General features: G+C 40.7%; 1 protein-coding gene, 3 non-coding genes and 1 pseudogene across 4 annotated transcripts in view; all 5 read right to left on the reverse strand.

Annotated features, from left to right (window-relative positions):
• Window positions 1-8,135, reverse strand: part of TEX14 (testis expressed 14, intercellular bridge forming factor) — a 60,801-nt gene extending 52,666 nt beyond the window's left edge. Inside the window, exons 1-2 of the mRNA XM_023759621.1 lie at window positions 8,000-8,135; window positions 1,751-1,865 (exon numbers count right to left, since the gene is read on the reverse strand). Coding sequence (XP_023615389.1) covers window positions 1,751-1,865; window positions 8,000-8,135 — 251 coding nt within the window. The remainder of the gene's footprint in view (window positions 1-1,750; window positions 1,866-7,999) is intronic.
• Window positions 3,743-3,956, reverse strand: LOC111827391. Its single transcript, XR_002830932.1, has one exon. It is a non-coding gene; the product is annotated as a small nucleolar RNA U3 (small nucleolar RNA).
• LOC111827392 lies at window positions 6,255-6,449 on the reverse strand (annotated as a pseudogene).
• Window positions 8,136-10,993: 2,858 nt separating the features above from the next.
• Window positions 10,994-11,157, reverse strand: LOC111827390. Its single transcript, XR_002830931.1, has one exon. It is a non-coding gene; the product is annotated as a U1 spliceosomal RNA (small nuclear RNA).
• Window positions 11,158-15,620: 4,463 nt separating this feature from the next.
• LOC111827399 lies at window positions 15,621-15,784 on the reverse strand. Its single transcript, XR_002830938.1, has one exon. It is a non-coding gene; the product is annotated as a U1 spliceosomal RNA (small nuclear RNA).
• Window positions 15,785-18,108: the final 2,324 nt, after the last annotated feature.

The following is an 18,108-nucleotide window of genomic DNA, read 5'->3' on the forward strand; positions in this document are numbered from 1 at the left end:
TGAAAACGGTAATATCCTCTCTGCTCTAAAAACACATTTGTATAATGTTTTACAATCTTCTAATCATTCTTCCCATAAACAGTAAGGAGGGATGAGGGGAGAGAGAGGACATTATTTTTCATTTCTCATGAATGCTAAAAAAGAAAGGAATAATGTTTTTATACCAAAATAAACCTTTCACTTAAAATTTCTGGGTATCAGTTCCCTAATCTGGAATATTAAAGATTTTTCTTCTTCTTTTATTTATTTATTTAATTTAGAGGGAGAGAGAGAGGCACCATGGACTTGTTGTTCCACTTATTTACATATTCATTGGTTGATTCTTGTATGTGTGTCCTGACTGATACAGGATCTGCAATCCTGGCACATCGGGATGCTGCTCCAACCAACTGACCCACCGGGTCAGGGCTGGAAAACTAGAGTTGAATGATTTAATCTTTAAAGAATCCAGTACCGTGGCTGGATAGCTGGGTTGGTTAGAGCATCATCCTGATATGCAAAGGTTGCAGGTTCGATCTCCCCAGTCAGGGCACATACAAGAATCAACCAGTGAAGGCACAAGTAAGTGGAACAATAAACCGATGTTTCTCGCCCTCGCCCCTTCCTCTCTCTCTAAAAGCAATAATCAAATTTTTTTAAAAAAAAAGAGCAATAAACCTCTACCAAACAGATGTAAATGCAAATGACTGGAAAATGTTGCATTTGGGGTTGTGGAACTGCAGGGAGTCCCAGATGGCCTCCCTAGAGAGCTGTTTTCTGCAAACATCAGGTGAGTGAGTCCTTTATTTCTGACCTTTGAAATTAAACAATATACTAGAGACAGGAGAGTGGTGTATGTTAGTCTAGAGAAATTCTGGATGGAAACAAAGCAAAAATTTTCTTTGTATTATCTCTTGGTTACAGAATTCTCATACTGATTGCTTTTTGAGGTTTTTTTTTTCTTTTTCCAAAGTTTTCTCCCACTAAGTAAGCAATCTTATAACAGAAAAGAGAACAACAACAGAAAAGTACAACTTTCTGACATCAATATGGCTTGTTAAATACCTTGAACAGGACCTCTTTACGTAATATGGGCAAACTACTATATGACTTTTATGATTGGTTCACATTCTGGCAGAACTATGAAAATCAGATGGAATCATGTAAGCATTCAAAACCTGTTTGTTTCTACCCAGTGTGAACTGTAAAAATACATGCTGTCTCATCTCTGTCGAGGAGGTAGTTGTAAAGATCTAGAGAGCTTAGTGTCTGGAACGGCTCTGGGAAAATCAAAAGTGTTAAGTAAAGAAAAGGGATGTTCACTGTAAAGCTGATTCATTACATTGTGTTGCTGTTCCATATTAAAATTTAGGCCAACTATTAATCGCAGATTCTTTTAAACCACAACTACAAGAGCCAGGCAAAAATCATCCTGATAAAGTGATGCCAAGTATATTAATTGGTAAAAACCGCTTAAATAAATCATACAAATTATAACCTGGGGTAAAATATGAAAAGCATGCTGTTAATGACTAACTAGTTAATAAATGAATGAATGACTAATAAGTTTCACTTATTTCATAGGGCCAAGTAAAACTGCTTTTATTAACATTGAAGGTATGTTTCAACATACACATACAACTGTATGTCATTGACATAAGTTAGTAAAAGTTATTTTAATATCTTGTCAGATTAGTTTCCAAATGCCTAACTCATCTTAAAAGCATACACTACTATTTATTTTCTAGATAATAGAAAATTATCTACTTACTGATTTGGATCTGATCCATAATCCACCAGAATATCAACTAGTTTTGTAAGGCCTAATAATGATGCAAGGAAAAGCGGCGTCTGGCCCAAGGAGTTGACTGCATCAACATAAATTCCTGCAAAGCAAATACCAGGATCAATGTAAAGAACAGGACATTTTCTGAGATAAAACTAGGAAAATTCATATTAAGGGGCAAAAAATCAAAATTCCCTTATACAGCACTTATATGTATTACTACTGCAAAGTGTTTCTCAGAAAAGAAAAGCTCTATGTGAGCTGGTTTGACTCAGCGGATAGAGCATCAGCCTGCAGACTGAAGAGTCCCAGGTTCGATTCCGGACAAGAGCACATGCTTGGGTCTCTCTCATCATTGACGTTTCTATCTCTCTCTCCCTCTCTGAAATAAATAAAAAAATATTTTTAAAAAACAAAAAATGTCATTTACTGCCTGGCCAACCTATGAAACAGAAGGGCATCCCCAGTGAGCAGGAGGCAGCTGATCAACGATTCCCTCTCATCATTGATGTTTCTCTCTCTCTCTCTCTCTCTCTCTGAAATCAATTTAAAAAAAACACGTTGCCCTAACCGGTTTGGCTCAGTGGACAGAGCGTCGGCCTGCGGACTGAAGGGTCCCAGGTTCGATTCTGGCCAGGGGCATGTACCTTGGTTGCGGGCACATCCCCAGTTTGGGGTGTGCAGGAAGCAGCTGATCGATGTTTCTCATTGATGTTTCTAACTCTCTATCCCTCTCCCTTCCTCTCTGTAAAAAATCAATAAAATATATTTTTAAAAAATTTTTTAAAATAAAAAAACACATTATTTACTCAGGAAGTTGCACTGAAGTGTTTTACCACTTCCTGTGTGAAAAAAAAAAATTTTTTTAACCTACAGAGGGCATGAGGAATGGGGTGGTGGTAATAATGATACTGTGTTAGGGTGAGGACAGTAATATAAAATAATTACTTGAAACAGTAAATTTATATTTATATCCCACTAAAATAGAAACTTAATTTGATGGGGAAAGAGGTCAATGCCCAAATTTTATTTTTAATGTAAAGATGTGTTTTATTTCTACTGGGGAAAAGAGGAGGATAAATAGAACTGTTTTCCAATTTGCTCTCCAATGTGTACGCACATACCCACACACATACAAAAACATACACAAATGTACACCAAAAATACCCCAAACAAACAAACAAAAAAAACCCCAAGAATCAAAAATCAAAACACCCTCCAAGTGCACCAATACTTCTTATTCTGACCAAAAGGAAAGATACTAGGAGGAAGTGCAAAATCAAATGATGGAAATGCTGAACAAACAGCATTGCTAATATACAAAATATCTGTATTACTGAACTAGTAACAGTTGATGTTTTTTGTGTCGGTAAAACTTTGGAGCCACATAGCTGATCCATGCCAGCTTCCAAAAACCAGAAAAGATTTTAGTTAGCTTCATTGTTTGATGCGTCATCAAAATTTTCTACAAGATGTGGATCATCATCATCTTCCTCTTCAATGTCTTCTGGTTTGGGGGCTTTGCTATCCAACACTCGCCCAGGGAATTGTTCTACTAAGTTCCTAAAGCTTGTTAAGCTGTCAGCACCAAGCTGACATGATATTCCAGGAAGCTTTTCTGTGAATGGTTTGGCTTCTGCATGAGCGGTTATTGTAAAAGGGAAGCTTGGATTTTGGGATTATTGAAATAAGTAACTACCCCACCACCTAACCATGTTTCCCTCTTCTATACCAACTCTATTAACCACAGCCACTCTTTTGTCATCAGCTATAGCTTTACTATGGAGCACCCTCTTTCTTGGAGGGGGACCTGAGGAGCCCACCGGGCCTGATACAGAAGTTTAACAAACCTTCCCTGAACCATGCTGTTTAACACTGGAAAATAACTCCACACTAGCGAACAGTAAAATCGGCATAACTACCCACACGCTCAAGCCAGTTGGAGGCCAATTACAGCTTTATTTGTACTTTAAAGAAACCACTCAGACTGCGTCCTCTCCCTCTTGCCCTCCCAAAGGAAGACAAGAACGATCATCAATGGCAAGTGGCAGTTGCAGAAGCAACACCAAGCGCCGGCTTCACGCTCAGGAGAGAACGCTGCGCCTCCTCCTCGTGGTTTCGGGTGCTCTACACGATCAGAGAAACTTCTCTAGTAACGAACTATAGAAATGATCCCTGAAAGTATAGTCTTAACACACCACCGCGGGCGTTTCCGGAGTGAACGAAAGCCACACATATTACGGTGATGGCGATTTTTTCTAACGTGGAGCTATTTTACCCATAAATATCTTGCCATGTAGTCTCTCAAAAATTTTTCATTCAGAAAGCTCGACAAAGCATTTCAAATCCTAGCGTTTCCGAAAACAGTTCACTGTAATTAACATGCAATTGCTAAACAGCCAATCACACGCCAGTTATTACCAACCCGCCCCGCTTCCCCCGCGGTTCCGCAGCGCCGTTTCCCACGTAAACGCTGACTACACCCGAGAGCGCGGGCGCGTCGAGGGACAAGCCTCAGTTTAGACCTCTGCGTGGGAGCGGAGACCTTTCACAAGAAAAACATAAAAGCGGAAGATAAAAGCGATGACCCAAAGCAGAACTCTGACATTTGCAAAGCACTTCCTATTTTTTTATTTTGTCCTGTGATCCAAGTACCAGACATATAAATGTTTTCCAAATCAAGTGATCATTAGGTACATAGAAATTGTAAATTGTGTTTAAACAAGCAGGACAATACATCTGTTTAAAGAGAAAGAAAAAACCCCACCCCGGCCAGTGTGGCTGAGCGGTTGAACGTGGACCTATGAACCACGAGTTCACCACTGGGGTTTCCCGCTCCATCCCCAGCTGGGGGGCCTGGGAGAGGCAACCAATCCACGGTTCTCTCTCATCACTGATGTTTCTCTCTCTCTCACTCTCCCTTCCTCTCTGAAACAAATAAAAAAACATTCTTTTAAAAAAAGAAGAGGCCAGCTACATAATTTTAAAAAACCTTCCCTTTCTCTTTCCCCTAAGAAAGTACATCCCAACCCAAAAATTAACCTCTTTTCTTTCACTAATAACTCCTTTGACCCACCCTACTTCCAGTAAGAACTTTCTATTTTGTACCCCTCAGAGAATGGGCTGATGCCTAATTCGTGAATCACTTAAAAAAGCTGATTAGGTCTTTAGATATACTTGTTTGAATTTTGTGGGGTGTTTTGTTGTTGCTAATCCTCAGGATATTTTCTTTTCCGTTGATGTTTAGAAGGAGGAGGGGGAGGGAGAGAGAGGTGGATATGAGGCATTGATTGGTTGCCTCCCGCACCTGAACCCAGGTATGGGCCCTTGACCAGGAATCAGACCCGCCCCCCTTCAGTGCTCAGGTTGACACTTTTACCACTGGGCAAATCTGGCAAGAGATGAATTTTGTTTTTAAACAAATCATTCCCCTACTTAAAGCTTCCTAGCTTCCCAGCTCTTGGGCCTAAAATGAAACATATCTTGTCTGCTTGGTGTGGCTCAGTGGTTGAGCATCTACCCCTGAACTAGGAGGTCACATGCCCAGGTTTCCCCTTTCCCGTCCTCTCTGAAATCAATAAAAACATATTAAAAATAAATGAATAAAGCCTATCTAAATAGCTTATAAAGCCCTGCATATCTGTCTCCCTACCAGACCGTCTCCCTAATCTGTATATAGGGTAGGGACTTTTCTCATTTGCTGGAGGCAATCCATCCATGTTTCACTGTCTTTCTTCCCCAATCCCTTCAATAAAAACATATCCTTGGACGATTAAAAAACAAAACAAAGAGAAACAAGCCAAAACTCCAGATGCAGAAAATTAACAAAGGATTGTGCCAAAAAGATATGGATATTAAATGCTAAGTAATGGTTGAAAAAAATAACACAGTGTGAGCATCTACCTATGAACCCGGAAGTCATGGTTGGATTCACATGCCTGGGTTGAGAGCAGATGATCCCCAGTGTGGGGGTGCTAACCAATGATTCTCTCTCATCTTTGATGTTTCTCTATCTTTCTCTCCCTAAAATCAATAAAAGCTCGTCTTAAATAAATAAATAAACAAACACAAATAAATAAACAAATAGACATGATAAAACCAAGGTTACACACTTTGACTCGGTTGGAGCCTCATCCCATGCACTGGAACACAATGCTAATTTTAGAATGCCTCACCAGGGGATGGTACATACAAGAATTACATACAAGAATCAACCAATGGAGTAACAAGACACTCAGGGACATTACCAATTATACTGACATTTATATATATATAATTGTTTTTTTACAGAGGAAGGGAGAGGGATAGAGAGTTAGAAACATCGATCAGCTGCCTCCTGCACACCTCCTACTGGGGATGTGCCGGCAACCAAGGTACATGCCCTTGACCCGAATCGCAGGCCAACGCTCCATCCACTGAGCCAAACCGATTAGGATAACTATACTGACATTTAAACACTATACTGACATTTGAACAGGAAAAATCAGAAGCCACTCAGACTGCGTTCTCTCCCTCTTACTCTCCATTAAGGAGAGAAGAACGAGTTGCAGAAGCAACACCAAGAGCCAACTTCACGCTCAGGAGAGAACGCTGCGCCTCCTCCTCGTGGTTTCGGGTGCTCTACACGATCAGAGAAACTTCTCTAGTAACGAACTATAGAAATGATCCCTGAAAGTATAGTCTTAACTTTGGGCTCCCAGCTTCTGGTGGGTCTGTGGCAGCTACACACATTTTAATCATGGTGACATTATTTAGGTAAATTTAACCTAACAAATTATGTGCTATTTAATATTTTATAAAAATGGAAATGGAAAAGTTTAAAACATCATTTTCACTTGTAAATTCACCAGAAACACTTCAAAACAACAATATTAACATAGGGCTTATTAGCATAGAGCTTTCTACTAGCAGCCAATCACATGTTGCAGGCAACTTACTCCAACCCAGAGCGAGATGCTATTATCCTACCCACCACACCAGGCACCACCTGGGTCCAGGGGGCAGGCCATCTCACTACAGGTTAAGGAAATGCTGCTCTTGCTATTCGTCAGGGTGAAGTGCCTGCTACAGAAGTACACCAACTTGGGGAGATCAGGTTTCCTTTGCCTTGAAACAGGAGGGTTACTGGATAGCTTCAGGAGAGGGGCTGGTCAACAGAAAAACCAAGACCATGCCAGGGTTAGAGGGTTAGAACTTTCTGCTCCACACTGCCCCTCACCTCAAACCCGCCCCCACCTTTGGCAGGGAAGAGGGACTGGGGATTGAGTGGAATCACCAATGGCCAGTGATTTAATCAACCCTGCTTAGGCAATGCAACCTCCATAAAAGCCCCTAAGCAATGAGGCTCAGAGGGCTTCCAGCCTGGTGAACACATGAAGCACTGAGGTGGTGGTGTATCCGAATAGGACGTGGAGACTTGTACCCTTTATAATAAACCAGTCATGGTAAGTAAAATGTCTCCTTCAATTCTGTGAGTCACTCTAGCAAATTACTGAACCTGGGTAAGGTTAAGAGCAGATTACATACGACAGAGGAAGAGTCATCAAACTGACAAGAGAAGAAAATTCTTAACAGAGCTTTGAGGATTGTGGGACAATACCCAAAGGTCTGACATAAACATAAGTGGATTTCCAGAAGGTGGGGAGAGAATGGAACAGAAAGAGTGTCTGAAGAAATAATGACAGAAAGGTTCCCAAATTTGTAAAAGATATTAATTTGCATATTCAAGGTAAGAAACCCACGTAGGAAAAATACAAAGAAAATCACCCCTAGACTGCCATAATCAAACCACTTAATTTCTTTAAAGTATATATGGTTTTTCAAATCGAAAATTATAAAATTATGGGGTTCAAAATTCCTACAAATATAACACGTATGGAATCTTTATAATAAAGGATGGGGGAAGGGGAGAAATGAGCCTGTATGGTTGACATTTGTATTCTGTGAAGTGGTACAATATTATGTAGACTGTGAAAAATTAAAGATACATTATTATACTCACTAGAGTAACCACTAAAAATATGATACAGAGAAGTATAACTAAAAAGCCAGGATCAATAGTTCCCTAGCATAAGACCTCTATTAAACAATATGACTGCATTGGTAGGGAACATCTCATCTGATTTAACTTCTGATTTCCCCAAGAATTCAGTTTTTAGGAATGATCTGTTTTTCCTTCCAACGCTATCAGAAATGTGGACCCAGTTGCATCTGCCATTTCAACACAGTGCCTACCTTTCTTAAGAATCTTCTTCACTTTTAGGTAACTCCCTTCTCTAACATATTCATGAAGCTGAGCTTCCAAGGAGTCACCTTTTAAGGAACCAAGCCGAACGGGACAGGGAACTGGAAGCTGAACTGCCCGAGACATCCTGTTTCAAAAGAAAGGAACATGCTTATTCTAACTGAATCAGAAATGCAAGCAAGCAACTTGGATTCTTTCACCATTTTTTTAATTTAAAAAAATTTTACACACATCTCTTTAACTTTTTTCTATTTTCATTTATAATGAACAGGATTAGGGAAACGATTACTGAAATTCTACAAGATTAACCTTTATTCTCAATGTTACTGTTGAAATTAAAGAACTGAGTATATTTGTTACTAATTCTCAGGACTGAAATAGTAATGACTACTAGGAAGCAAAATTAGAAGTAAACATGTTAGTGTCTGGCCGATGTGCTCAGGGGTTGAGCATCAACCTATGAACCAGGAGATCACTGTTCAATTTACAGTCAGGGCACTTGCCTGAGTTGCAAGCTCAATTCCCAGTAGGGAGGAGGGGGTGCAGGAGGCAGCGGATCAATGATTCTCTCTCATCACTGATGATTCCATCTCTCCCTCTTCCTTCCTCTCTCTGAAATCAATAAAAACATATATATATATATATATATATATATATATATATATATATATGAATTAGGCACACACACACACATATAAACATGTTTGTTGTATCATGATAACTAGGAGAGTATTAACTCTGAAAGATTAGTACACAAATGCAGTCATTATGTAAATATTTAGACAGTATAACATAGTGGGTTGGGTACACAGTTCAGACTCTGAAGCTCTGATGCTCCCTATGTGCCCTTGAAAAAATTGTTTAACCTTGATAGTCCTCAATTTTTCCTCTCTAAATGGGGATAATAATAGTCTGAGGGTTGCCAAGATGTTTAAATGAGCTAATATGTGTAAAAGAGCTTAGAGCTGTGTCTGGCACCAAGTAAACTGTGTGGTTACTGGTTACTGTATATGCTATGAACCATGCTGAGAAATTTTAACTTTCTACATGTGGTATCCACATCTGACCATCATGCGATCATGTGTTTGTGCGACACCTATCATGTGTCTCAAGTGTGACAGTTGCTATGTAGGACATCTAAAAGTGGATTGCTGCCATCGCAAGGGAGAGACGCAGAGGGTGTGATATGAGGGGAAGTAAAAGGAAAAGCCAAGAAGGCTGACACATTTGGTAGGTCTTCACTAGCCAGGAGGCTTTAGGTTACTGTGAAGTAACTCTTATTAATTTATCCACTAGCAACAATGTGGAAAATGCTAATATTTTGGGTGTTCTCAGAGTGTGACTGTACTTGCAGGTAAGGTCTTTAAAGAGGTGGTTAAGTAAAAATGAAGCTGTTAGAATGGGGTCATAATCCAACATGGCTGGTGTCCTTACAAGAAGAGGAAGAGACTTCATCTTGAGGGTCGAGTGCAAAGGAACCACCATGTGAAAAAGGCAGAAAGGGGGCAGCCATCTGCAAGCAAAGGAGAGAAGCCCCGAAGAACCCAACCTGCTGGCACCTTGATTGGACTTCCAGACTCCAGAGCTGTAAGAAAACTAATTTCTGTAGTTTAAACCACGCCATTCTGTAGTTTTTTATGGCAGCTCTAGCAAACGAATACACTGAAAATAGCAAGTTATGTCATGTGTCTTCTTGAAAGGGGAGTCTACGGTAACTATCTCCTCCACTCCAGCTGGGTTGCCACCGGCACTGAGGGCCTGTTACTGTGGTGTTTGTTCTTCCCCATACTCCTGACATTGGGTTGCTGAAAGAAGTCCCCACTATCTTCTTACAACTGGCCAAACCCAACTTGTATTTTCAGGCTCTGTCATACTGGGATGTTCACCTGCATGTGACACTGCTGCTTAATCTTTTGTTGCTTATTTTATTGAGATAAAATATATACAACATAAAATGTACCATTTTAAACATTTTTCAGTGTTCAGTTCACTGGCATTGAGTATATAAACACTGTTGTGCAACCATCGACCTCCAACACTTTTTTTCATTTTCCCAAACTGGAATTCCATACCCATGAAACACTAACTCCCCATTTTCTCCTCCCAGCCCTGGGCAACAACCATTCTACTTTCTGTCTTTATAAAGTTGACTATTCCTGGTACCTCACATAAGTGGAAACATACAGCATTTGTCCTTTTGTGACGGGAAGACTTCACTACACCCTCAAAGTTCATTCATGTTGTAGCATGTCAGAATGTCCTTTTTAAGGCTGAATAATATTCCATTACATGTGTGTATGGATACACATACACACCCCCATATTGTTTATCTATGCATCCACTGATGGACAGTTGTGTTGATTCCACCTTTGGCTATTGTGAATAATGCTGCTAGCTAGGAACAGGGATGTACAAATACCTCTTCAGATCCGTTTTCAATAATTTTGTGTCTATATCCATGATGGATCATATGGAAACTGCATATTTCATTTTTTAGAGGCACTGCCATACATATTCTATGTGGTCATTCCATTTTTGTATTCCCACCAGCAGTGCACAGGAATTCCAATTTTTCCAGATCTTCACCAACACCTGGCAGTTTTCACAGGGCGTTTCAGCTACAAATACATGTCACTACTTTAGACTCGATAGTTTCCCTTCTATATAACCGTTATCCCACAACTAGAGTGAAAACTTAACTAGGGACCTGGCAAGGTAACTCGGTTGGAAATCTTCCTTTGCGACACATGCAGAAACCAACCAACTGGATCCACGTTTTCCTCTCTCAAATCAGTAAGAAAAGGTTCCTATTATAACAAAAACCTAAGAGTAGTGAGCCCAAATACCACAAGTTACACCCACGAACAAAAGAGAAACCTTTAGAGAGCCACGTAACTGTTTGCACCTAAGTTAACCAAAACGAAGAAAAACAACTCTCAAGAAAACTTTAAACGGAAAAATCTACCTTTACAAAACCAAGTTATCAGGGGAGAGCGCGAACGCAGTCCCCCACTACCACAAATTATGCAGTCGAGTTTCCCACATTTGGGGAAATCGCAGGGGTCAGCACATCCGGAGTGCAATGGATAAGCCTCGCCCTGGGAAAACCACCTTCGTGATCATGGTATCTCCCCTGCCAGGTAAGTATGAGTTGCTAGCTTTGCCGGGCACGTCACCATTATCTTCAACACACTTTAAAGTCATGGTTAATTATGTTGAGAGTCCTTTTGCCCTTCGGTTCTAAATTGCAGTGTTATTTACATGACAGAGACTAAGACACATTCTTTTGGGTGCCCAGAGGAAATTTTGTCCCGTTAATACACTCGAACCAGCAGTCACCGCGCTGCTCATCTACATATCCCCGCCTCTGATCACTCACGTCACTCTGATACTTGAAGTAGATACGTCCGCTCTATTTGGCCCGGCGACCGTCCGGAAGACAATCGTCGCTGGAGATAGTGTTCAGTTCTCGCCTTTCCGGGCACAGGTCCTGGCGAGGATCTGTTATAACGAGTGTTCCGTCTGCGCTGCAGGGCAGGGCAGTTTGGGAGGTAGAGGTTCCAGGCCCGCAGAGGGGAAGGCCGCCCAGTGGTTACGCCGGAGCTGAGTTGCGCCTCCATTCCCGGCCTAGATCATAACCTGTCTCTATGTCTCTGTTTCCCCAGATTGTAAAGAGGGAGTAATATGCCCGCCCACCTACCAAGGCTTCTGTGAGAACTGAATGAGAATGTGTGTAACAGGCAGCCTCAAGCACCGTCACCCCACCCGGGCCATTCTACTCCTTGGGCAGGTGCCCTGTGTAGATGGGGGACCCGAAGCAGGCTTCACCCTGACTAGTATGCGGCTCTCAGCATAAAGGAAAGCAGCATTCACCCTGGATTTGGTAAGAAAATGAATGTTTCCCCCTTCTTTTTAGAGAACGAAAATAGATGACACCAATTTTCTTTTCTGCCCTTTTGGCTAGATCTTCTGGGCAAAACAACTCTGCAGCAACTGAACATCAAAGGTTTTGGTGGTGTATGTAGAGGCAAAACTACCTCTGTCTGTTAGGGTCTCTGGATGAGCCTAAGAATAAAATGGGCAGATACAGTTTAACAGTATAAAAGCGCTCACATTTATTTAACCCAAGTTTACCTGACACAGGCGCCCTCATGAAAAAATGAAACCCAAATAAGTGGCAACACCTAAATAATTTTATATTAGGTTGAACAAAGAAAGGCAATAGTGAAAAAGTAACATATATAGGGAAGCTAAAGGTAGATCAGAAAGTATCTTTTTCATGGGAGCTTTATCTCCTGCTTTCAGGAAGAAAGAGATTGGTCAAGAACCTTCTTCATATGTCTGGTATTTTTCAAATGCTTTTAGCTCAAAATAATCCTTATACCAAAATGGCATACTTTGGGGTGGCATATTCTGTAACCCTTCAGGCTATTTCCCTCTTAGCCACATAATTTTTTAAATATATTTTTTATTGATTTTTTACAGAGAGGAAGGGAGAGGGAATAGAGTGTTAGAAACATTGATGAGAGAGAAACATTGATCAGCTGCCTCCTGCACACCCCCTACTGGGGATGTGCCCGCAACCAAGTTACATGCACTTGACCGGAATCGAACCTGGGCCCCTTCAGTCCGCAGGCCGACGCTCTATCCACTGAGCCAAATCGGTTAGGGCAAGCCACATAATTTTTAAATGTTTTTTTTCTTGCTTGTTTTTTTTTAAATGATTTCAGAGAGGAAGGGAGATGGAAAGAGAAATAGAAACATCAATAATGGAATCATTGATTGGCTGCCTCCTGCACCCCCCTTCTGGGGATGCAACCTGGGCATGTGCCCTGACCAGGAATTGAATCCATGACCTCCTGGTTCATAGGTAGATGCTCAACCACTGAGCAACACCTACCCAGCCTAGGCACATAATTTTTTAAAAAGCTTTGTTTTGTTTTATTTTGGATGGTATTTTTCTTTCTTTTTCTTGTATGGTATTTTTAATTATTACAACAGTGATAACTTTCCCATGCAGATAATTAGGAAAAGACAAAAGTGGCTTTTAAAAATTAAAAGAAATCACAATCCCAGTAAGAAATGACTACTGTTAATATTTTGATATTATAAATGGTAATTCCAATTCTTTATATATTAACAGGATTATACTTCATACCTGTTTTGTAACATTTTTTCATTCCTTTGCTATATATTGTCATAATTTATATGATCAATATTCTGCTGCTTCCAGTTTACTGCCATCATATCTACATGTATCTATCACTGCAATGAGCAGACTTGTAAATGTGACACCTATTTGTGAATAATTAATGACTCCAGCCCTAGCCTGTTTGGCTCAGTGGATAGAGCGTCGGCCTGCAGACCAAGGGTCCGGGGTTGGATTCCAGTCAAGGGCACATACCTCGGTTGCAGGCTCCTCCCAGACCCCAGCCTTGGTCGGGGCTCGTGCAGGAGGCAATCCATTGATGTATTTCTCTTACATTGATGTTTTTCTCTGTCTTTCCCTCTCTCTCCCACTCTCCCTAAAAATCAATGGAAAAATATCCTTGGGTGAGAATTAACAACAATAACAAAAATAAATTAATTAAAAAATGGTCCCAGCTGGATAGCTCAGTTGGTTGGAATGAAATCCCAATGGGCCAGGGCTGTGGGTTCAATCCCTTGTTGAGATGCATACAGGGGCAGGCAAGGAGTGCATGCATGGATGGAGGAGCAAGTTGATGTTTCTCTCACAAATCAATGAATAAAAAAGTAAAAATTATAATTAATGATTTTTAGGGTAACTTCTAGTTGCTTCCCCTATTATTTTAATACTAGAGGCCCAATGCACAAAATTCATGCAAGTGGCTCGGCCCTCGCAGCCACGACGGCTTGCCTTGGCCCCAGGAGCCCTGGCTGTGTCCGAAAGGTCATTCGGCTGTCTGGTCTAATTAGCATATTACGCTTTTATTATTATAGATGTCAGGCATCTTAAGAAGTGCCTTAAATTACTGGGGTGAGTAGAGGTGACATATAAATATTTTAAAATGTTTAAGAAACTACTTACCCTGACTCCTTTAATCTTTCAAAGTCTAGATTCTTTTTTTTATTTCATAGTCCATACTTAATTATAAAAAGAATTTCAAGTTAAGAATGAGGGAAGCCCTGGCCAGTGTGGCTCAATCGGTTGGGCATCATTCTGTGCACTAAAAGGTTGCTGGTTGGATTCCGGGTCAGAGCACATGCTCAGGTTGCGGGTTGGATCCCCAGGAAGGGGCGTGCAGGAGGCAACTAAGGCAGATGTTTCTCTCTCCCCTTCCTCTTTCTAAAATCAATAAAAACATATTCAAAAAAATAAAGAAAAAGAATGAGAGGAAAGACTAAATTGTATAGTATTGTATGCAAAAAAGAGCAGCATATGAAACTGAATGTATACTATTGATTATAATGGTATTACTCTGATTTAAACTGTTTCTAAAAAGGCAAAGTTTGAGAAACTTAAAGGAAATATACCAAAATGCAAACTAACATAATTTTGTTAGTGTCAATAAGAACTATGGACTAATGTTTCCCCCCTCATAAATATTCTGTAACATGACTTTATTACTTATAATAAAATTTAAAAATGTAACCATAATTATATACATCTAGTGCCAAAATATGTTCACACCTTTTGACCTAGAAATTTCTTTTAATTGGCCTAAAGGAAGTAATTCTAGAGAAAGACAATGTCCTACACACAAGGGTATCAATCACAGATTTACCTATAATTGCAAAAAAACCCAAAAAACAAACTAAAATCATTCTCAAACTCTAGATATCAAAGTAACAGAGAAGTGGATTATTTACCCAATAGAAATATAAAAAACAACATGAAAAAATTTTTTATAAGGTTAACAGGAAAAAAGTAGATGAAATGATATGTATACGATGACTGCAATTTTGTAAAAATATGTATCCTTAAGGAAAATTACTAGAAGAAAGTACATTAAAATGATGTTACAGATTGTAAGATACAGGTTACAGATTTACAGACTTTCAATAATATCAGACTATATTTTTCTTCAGAATGAGGGACCAAATCTGAAGGCTATTTTGCATAGTATTTAAAGTTTGAAGATAGGGTTTAGCATCAGATAGACATAGCTTCAAACTGATTTTTACCATCTTTTAGTTGTCATTGTTTTAATTTACCCTCCAGGAATGAAGACATTATCAGTAATTATTACTGTAGTTGCTTGTGCCCCAGAATAAACCAACCAACTACAGTGACTAAGTCAAAGACCACAAATAAGCCAATATAGAATAACAACACAGCCCCTGAGCACAATAATTATTTGAAGAGCTCCTGCACACCTGGGTAAGGATAACACTGGCACACCTACAAACCTTTCAGATCTCTGCTATCCTGCCAATTCAGGTTGTATTCCAACAAACACTGCTCTTTAGGGTGTCTTCCAGCCACTAACCAGAATCACTTAATAAACACAGTTAGCCTTTTGTTTCTTAGCCTTGTCTAAGTAAGCTATAAATCATAAGCCATAAAAAAAGAATGTCACAAAATAGAATTCATTGCTGCCTAGAGAGAAAAGACAAACACAGTAGACGTCTGCTATTCACACACATAACCAGGGGAGAGCGCGAACGCAGTCCCCCACTACCACAAATTATGCAGTCGAGTTTCCCACATTTGGGGAAATCGCAGGGGTCAGCACATCCGGAGTGCAATGGATAAGCCTCGCCCTGGGAAAACCACCTTCGTGATCATGGTATCTCCCCTGCCAGGTAAGTATGAGTTGGGTTTGTCCCCGGCACTACCTGCTGCCGCGTACACCACTGTACGGTTCGGGTCACTCCTGTAACCACTCTAATTGGCCTTCATCTACATATAAAGACTATAAACTCGTATTTTCGTACTATATCTTAGTATTGGTAACAGCGGAATATAATGCCTGTCTTCCCAGGGAACACGGTTCCCAATAGCCCTAAATCTGTAATCTACATACTCCGCCTCCCGGCGTTACGTCACGCGCACCTCGAGGGGCGGGATCGGCAGCTGCGCACTATCGCGAAGGACTGGAAGACGGGTTCCTTCTCCCAGTCCCCCGATTTAAGTGGCGTCTACCAGGCTATTTTCCCGACCCAAGTCTCCCCTCTCCCAACTTTCGCTGTAGCCGAAGGTCTTCGGATCTCCCCGGGTGGAGTCCCTTGAATAAACGGACACGAAACCGTTGTAGTCGCGAGCCGGCTTCACGGGTCCCTGGAGACCAACTGTCCACGCCAGCTCCGTACCGCTTCCGCCTAAGAAGGGAGGAGCAGGGCATCCAGTCGAGAATGCCGTGGCCACCTGCTAGTGGGTGTATCGCAAAGAGAGAGTTTTGGAATCCAAGATCTGGACTGAAATTCAGAGTTCACATATTATGCTTTCTTTCTTTCCATTTCTCCCTGCTCTACCAAATGCAGAAAAATTACTGGGTTTTTCCAAAGGTCACAAGTGACTAACGATCATGAAAGTGCACATACTCTGCAACCCTTCAGCACCATCAGCAGTGGCCTTTTCTTGGAACACCTAACTACATGCTCACCTCTGCTCTTTCCCCAGCTTCTTTCAAGGGCTTCCTTCTCCTCTCTTGCTCTAATTGGGGCAATTCTTCAAAGGCCAGTCCTTGACTAGTGTTTTTCTCAATTGGCATGCTTCCTTCCTCAAAAATCAATCAATCAATCGACAGATAAATAAATAAATAAATAAATATGCACCCACTTTTCTGATGCCAACTTTGGTATGAATTCAACTAGGCCTTTCTATAGCTCACTTCCAAATGTTAATCTCACATCTTTGTCTCAGCCCCAGCAGAGATCTATAAATAATATTCAAACAGCATGCTCCCAATATTGGCTGCTGGTTCACTAAAAGGCTTGCCATCCCTTTAATATAAACAGCCAACAGTAGACTCCAATGGAATTTCAGACTTACTTTAACTAAACACTGCTGGGAGTGGGAATGGCAGAGCATCTTCTGGACTAGACTTTCAACAGACCATAACCAAAAGCAAGTCCAAACACCAGCGTCTGCTACAATAAACTAGCCTTTGGAAGGGTCAGTGAATGAGCTGCAAACTCAGAAAGCTATATTTTGTTGTTAATCCTCACTGGAGGATATTTTCCAAAGAGAAAAAGAGAGGGAGGGAGGGAAACGGGAGAGAAAGAAACATTGATGTAGGAGAGACACATCGATTGGTTGCCTCCCACATGTGCCCCTGCAGGGGCCAGGGATTGAACCTGCAATCCACGTACATGCCCTTGACCGGGAATTGAACCCTTGACCCTTCTTCAGTGCAAGGGCCTATGCTCAGTGGTGTTCCACTGAGGAACACCAGCCAGGGCCAGAAAGCTATTTTGTGATCTCTTCGCAGTCACAGTTGTATGACCTGGAATTTTCCCATTTAAACTCCATAGTAATCACCTTTTTTGCATATTCTTTCCCCTCCATTCCCATGTATTCACCACTTCCCAAAATATCTATTTTTGGATTTTTAAAAATAGCAGCATAGCCTGGCCAGCATGGCTCAGTGGTTGAGCGTCAACCTATGAACCAGGAGGTCACAGGTTTGATTCCCAGTCAGACACATGCCCAGGTTGCATTGTGGAGCTTGCAGGAGGCAGCCAATCAATGATTCTCTCATCATTGATGTTTCTATCTCTCACCCTCTCTCTTCTCTGAAATCAATACATATATAAAAGGCTAAAAGTCTTTTATACATATATAAAAGAAAATACAAGAATACATTTTCATGACTTTAGGTTAGGAAATGGTTTCTTTTTGTAATTTATTTTTATTGATTTTACAGAGAGGAAGAGAGGTATAGTCAGAAGCATCAATGAGAGAGAAACATTGATCAGCTGCCTCTTGCACGCCCCCTATTGGGGATCGAACTGCAACCAAGGTACATGCCCTTGACCTGAATCAAACCCAGGACTCTTCAGTCTTCAGATCAGTGCTCTATTCACTGAACCAAATCGGTTAAGGCAGGAAATGGTTTCCAATATCTGACATCAAAAACACAAGTGACAAAGAAAAACCTAGATAAAAGACTTAACCAAAATTACAAACGTTTGT

This window comes from Myotis lucifugus, unplaced genomic scaffold (assembly GCF_000147115.1).
Source record: "Myotis lucifugus unplaced genomic scaffold, Myoluc2.0 scaffold_158, whole genome shotgun sequence".
NCBI lineage: Eukaryota > Metazoa > Chordata > Mammalia > Chiroptera > Vespertilionidae > Myotis > Myotis lucifugus.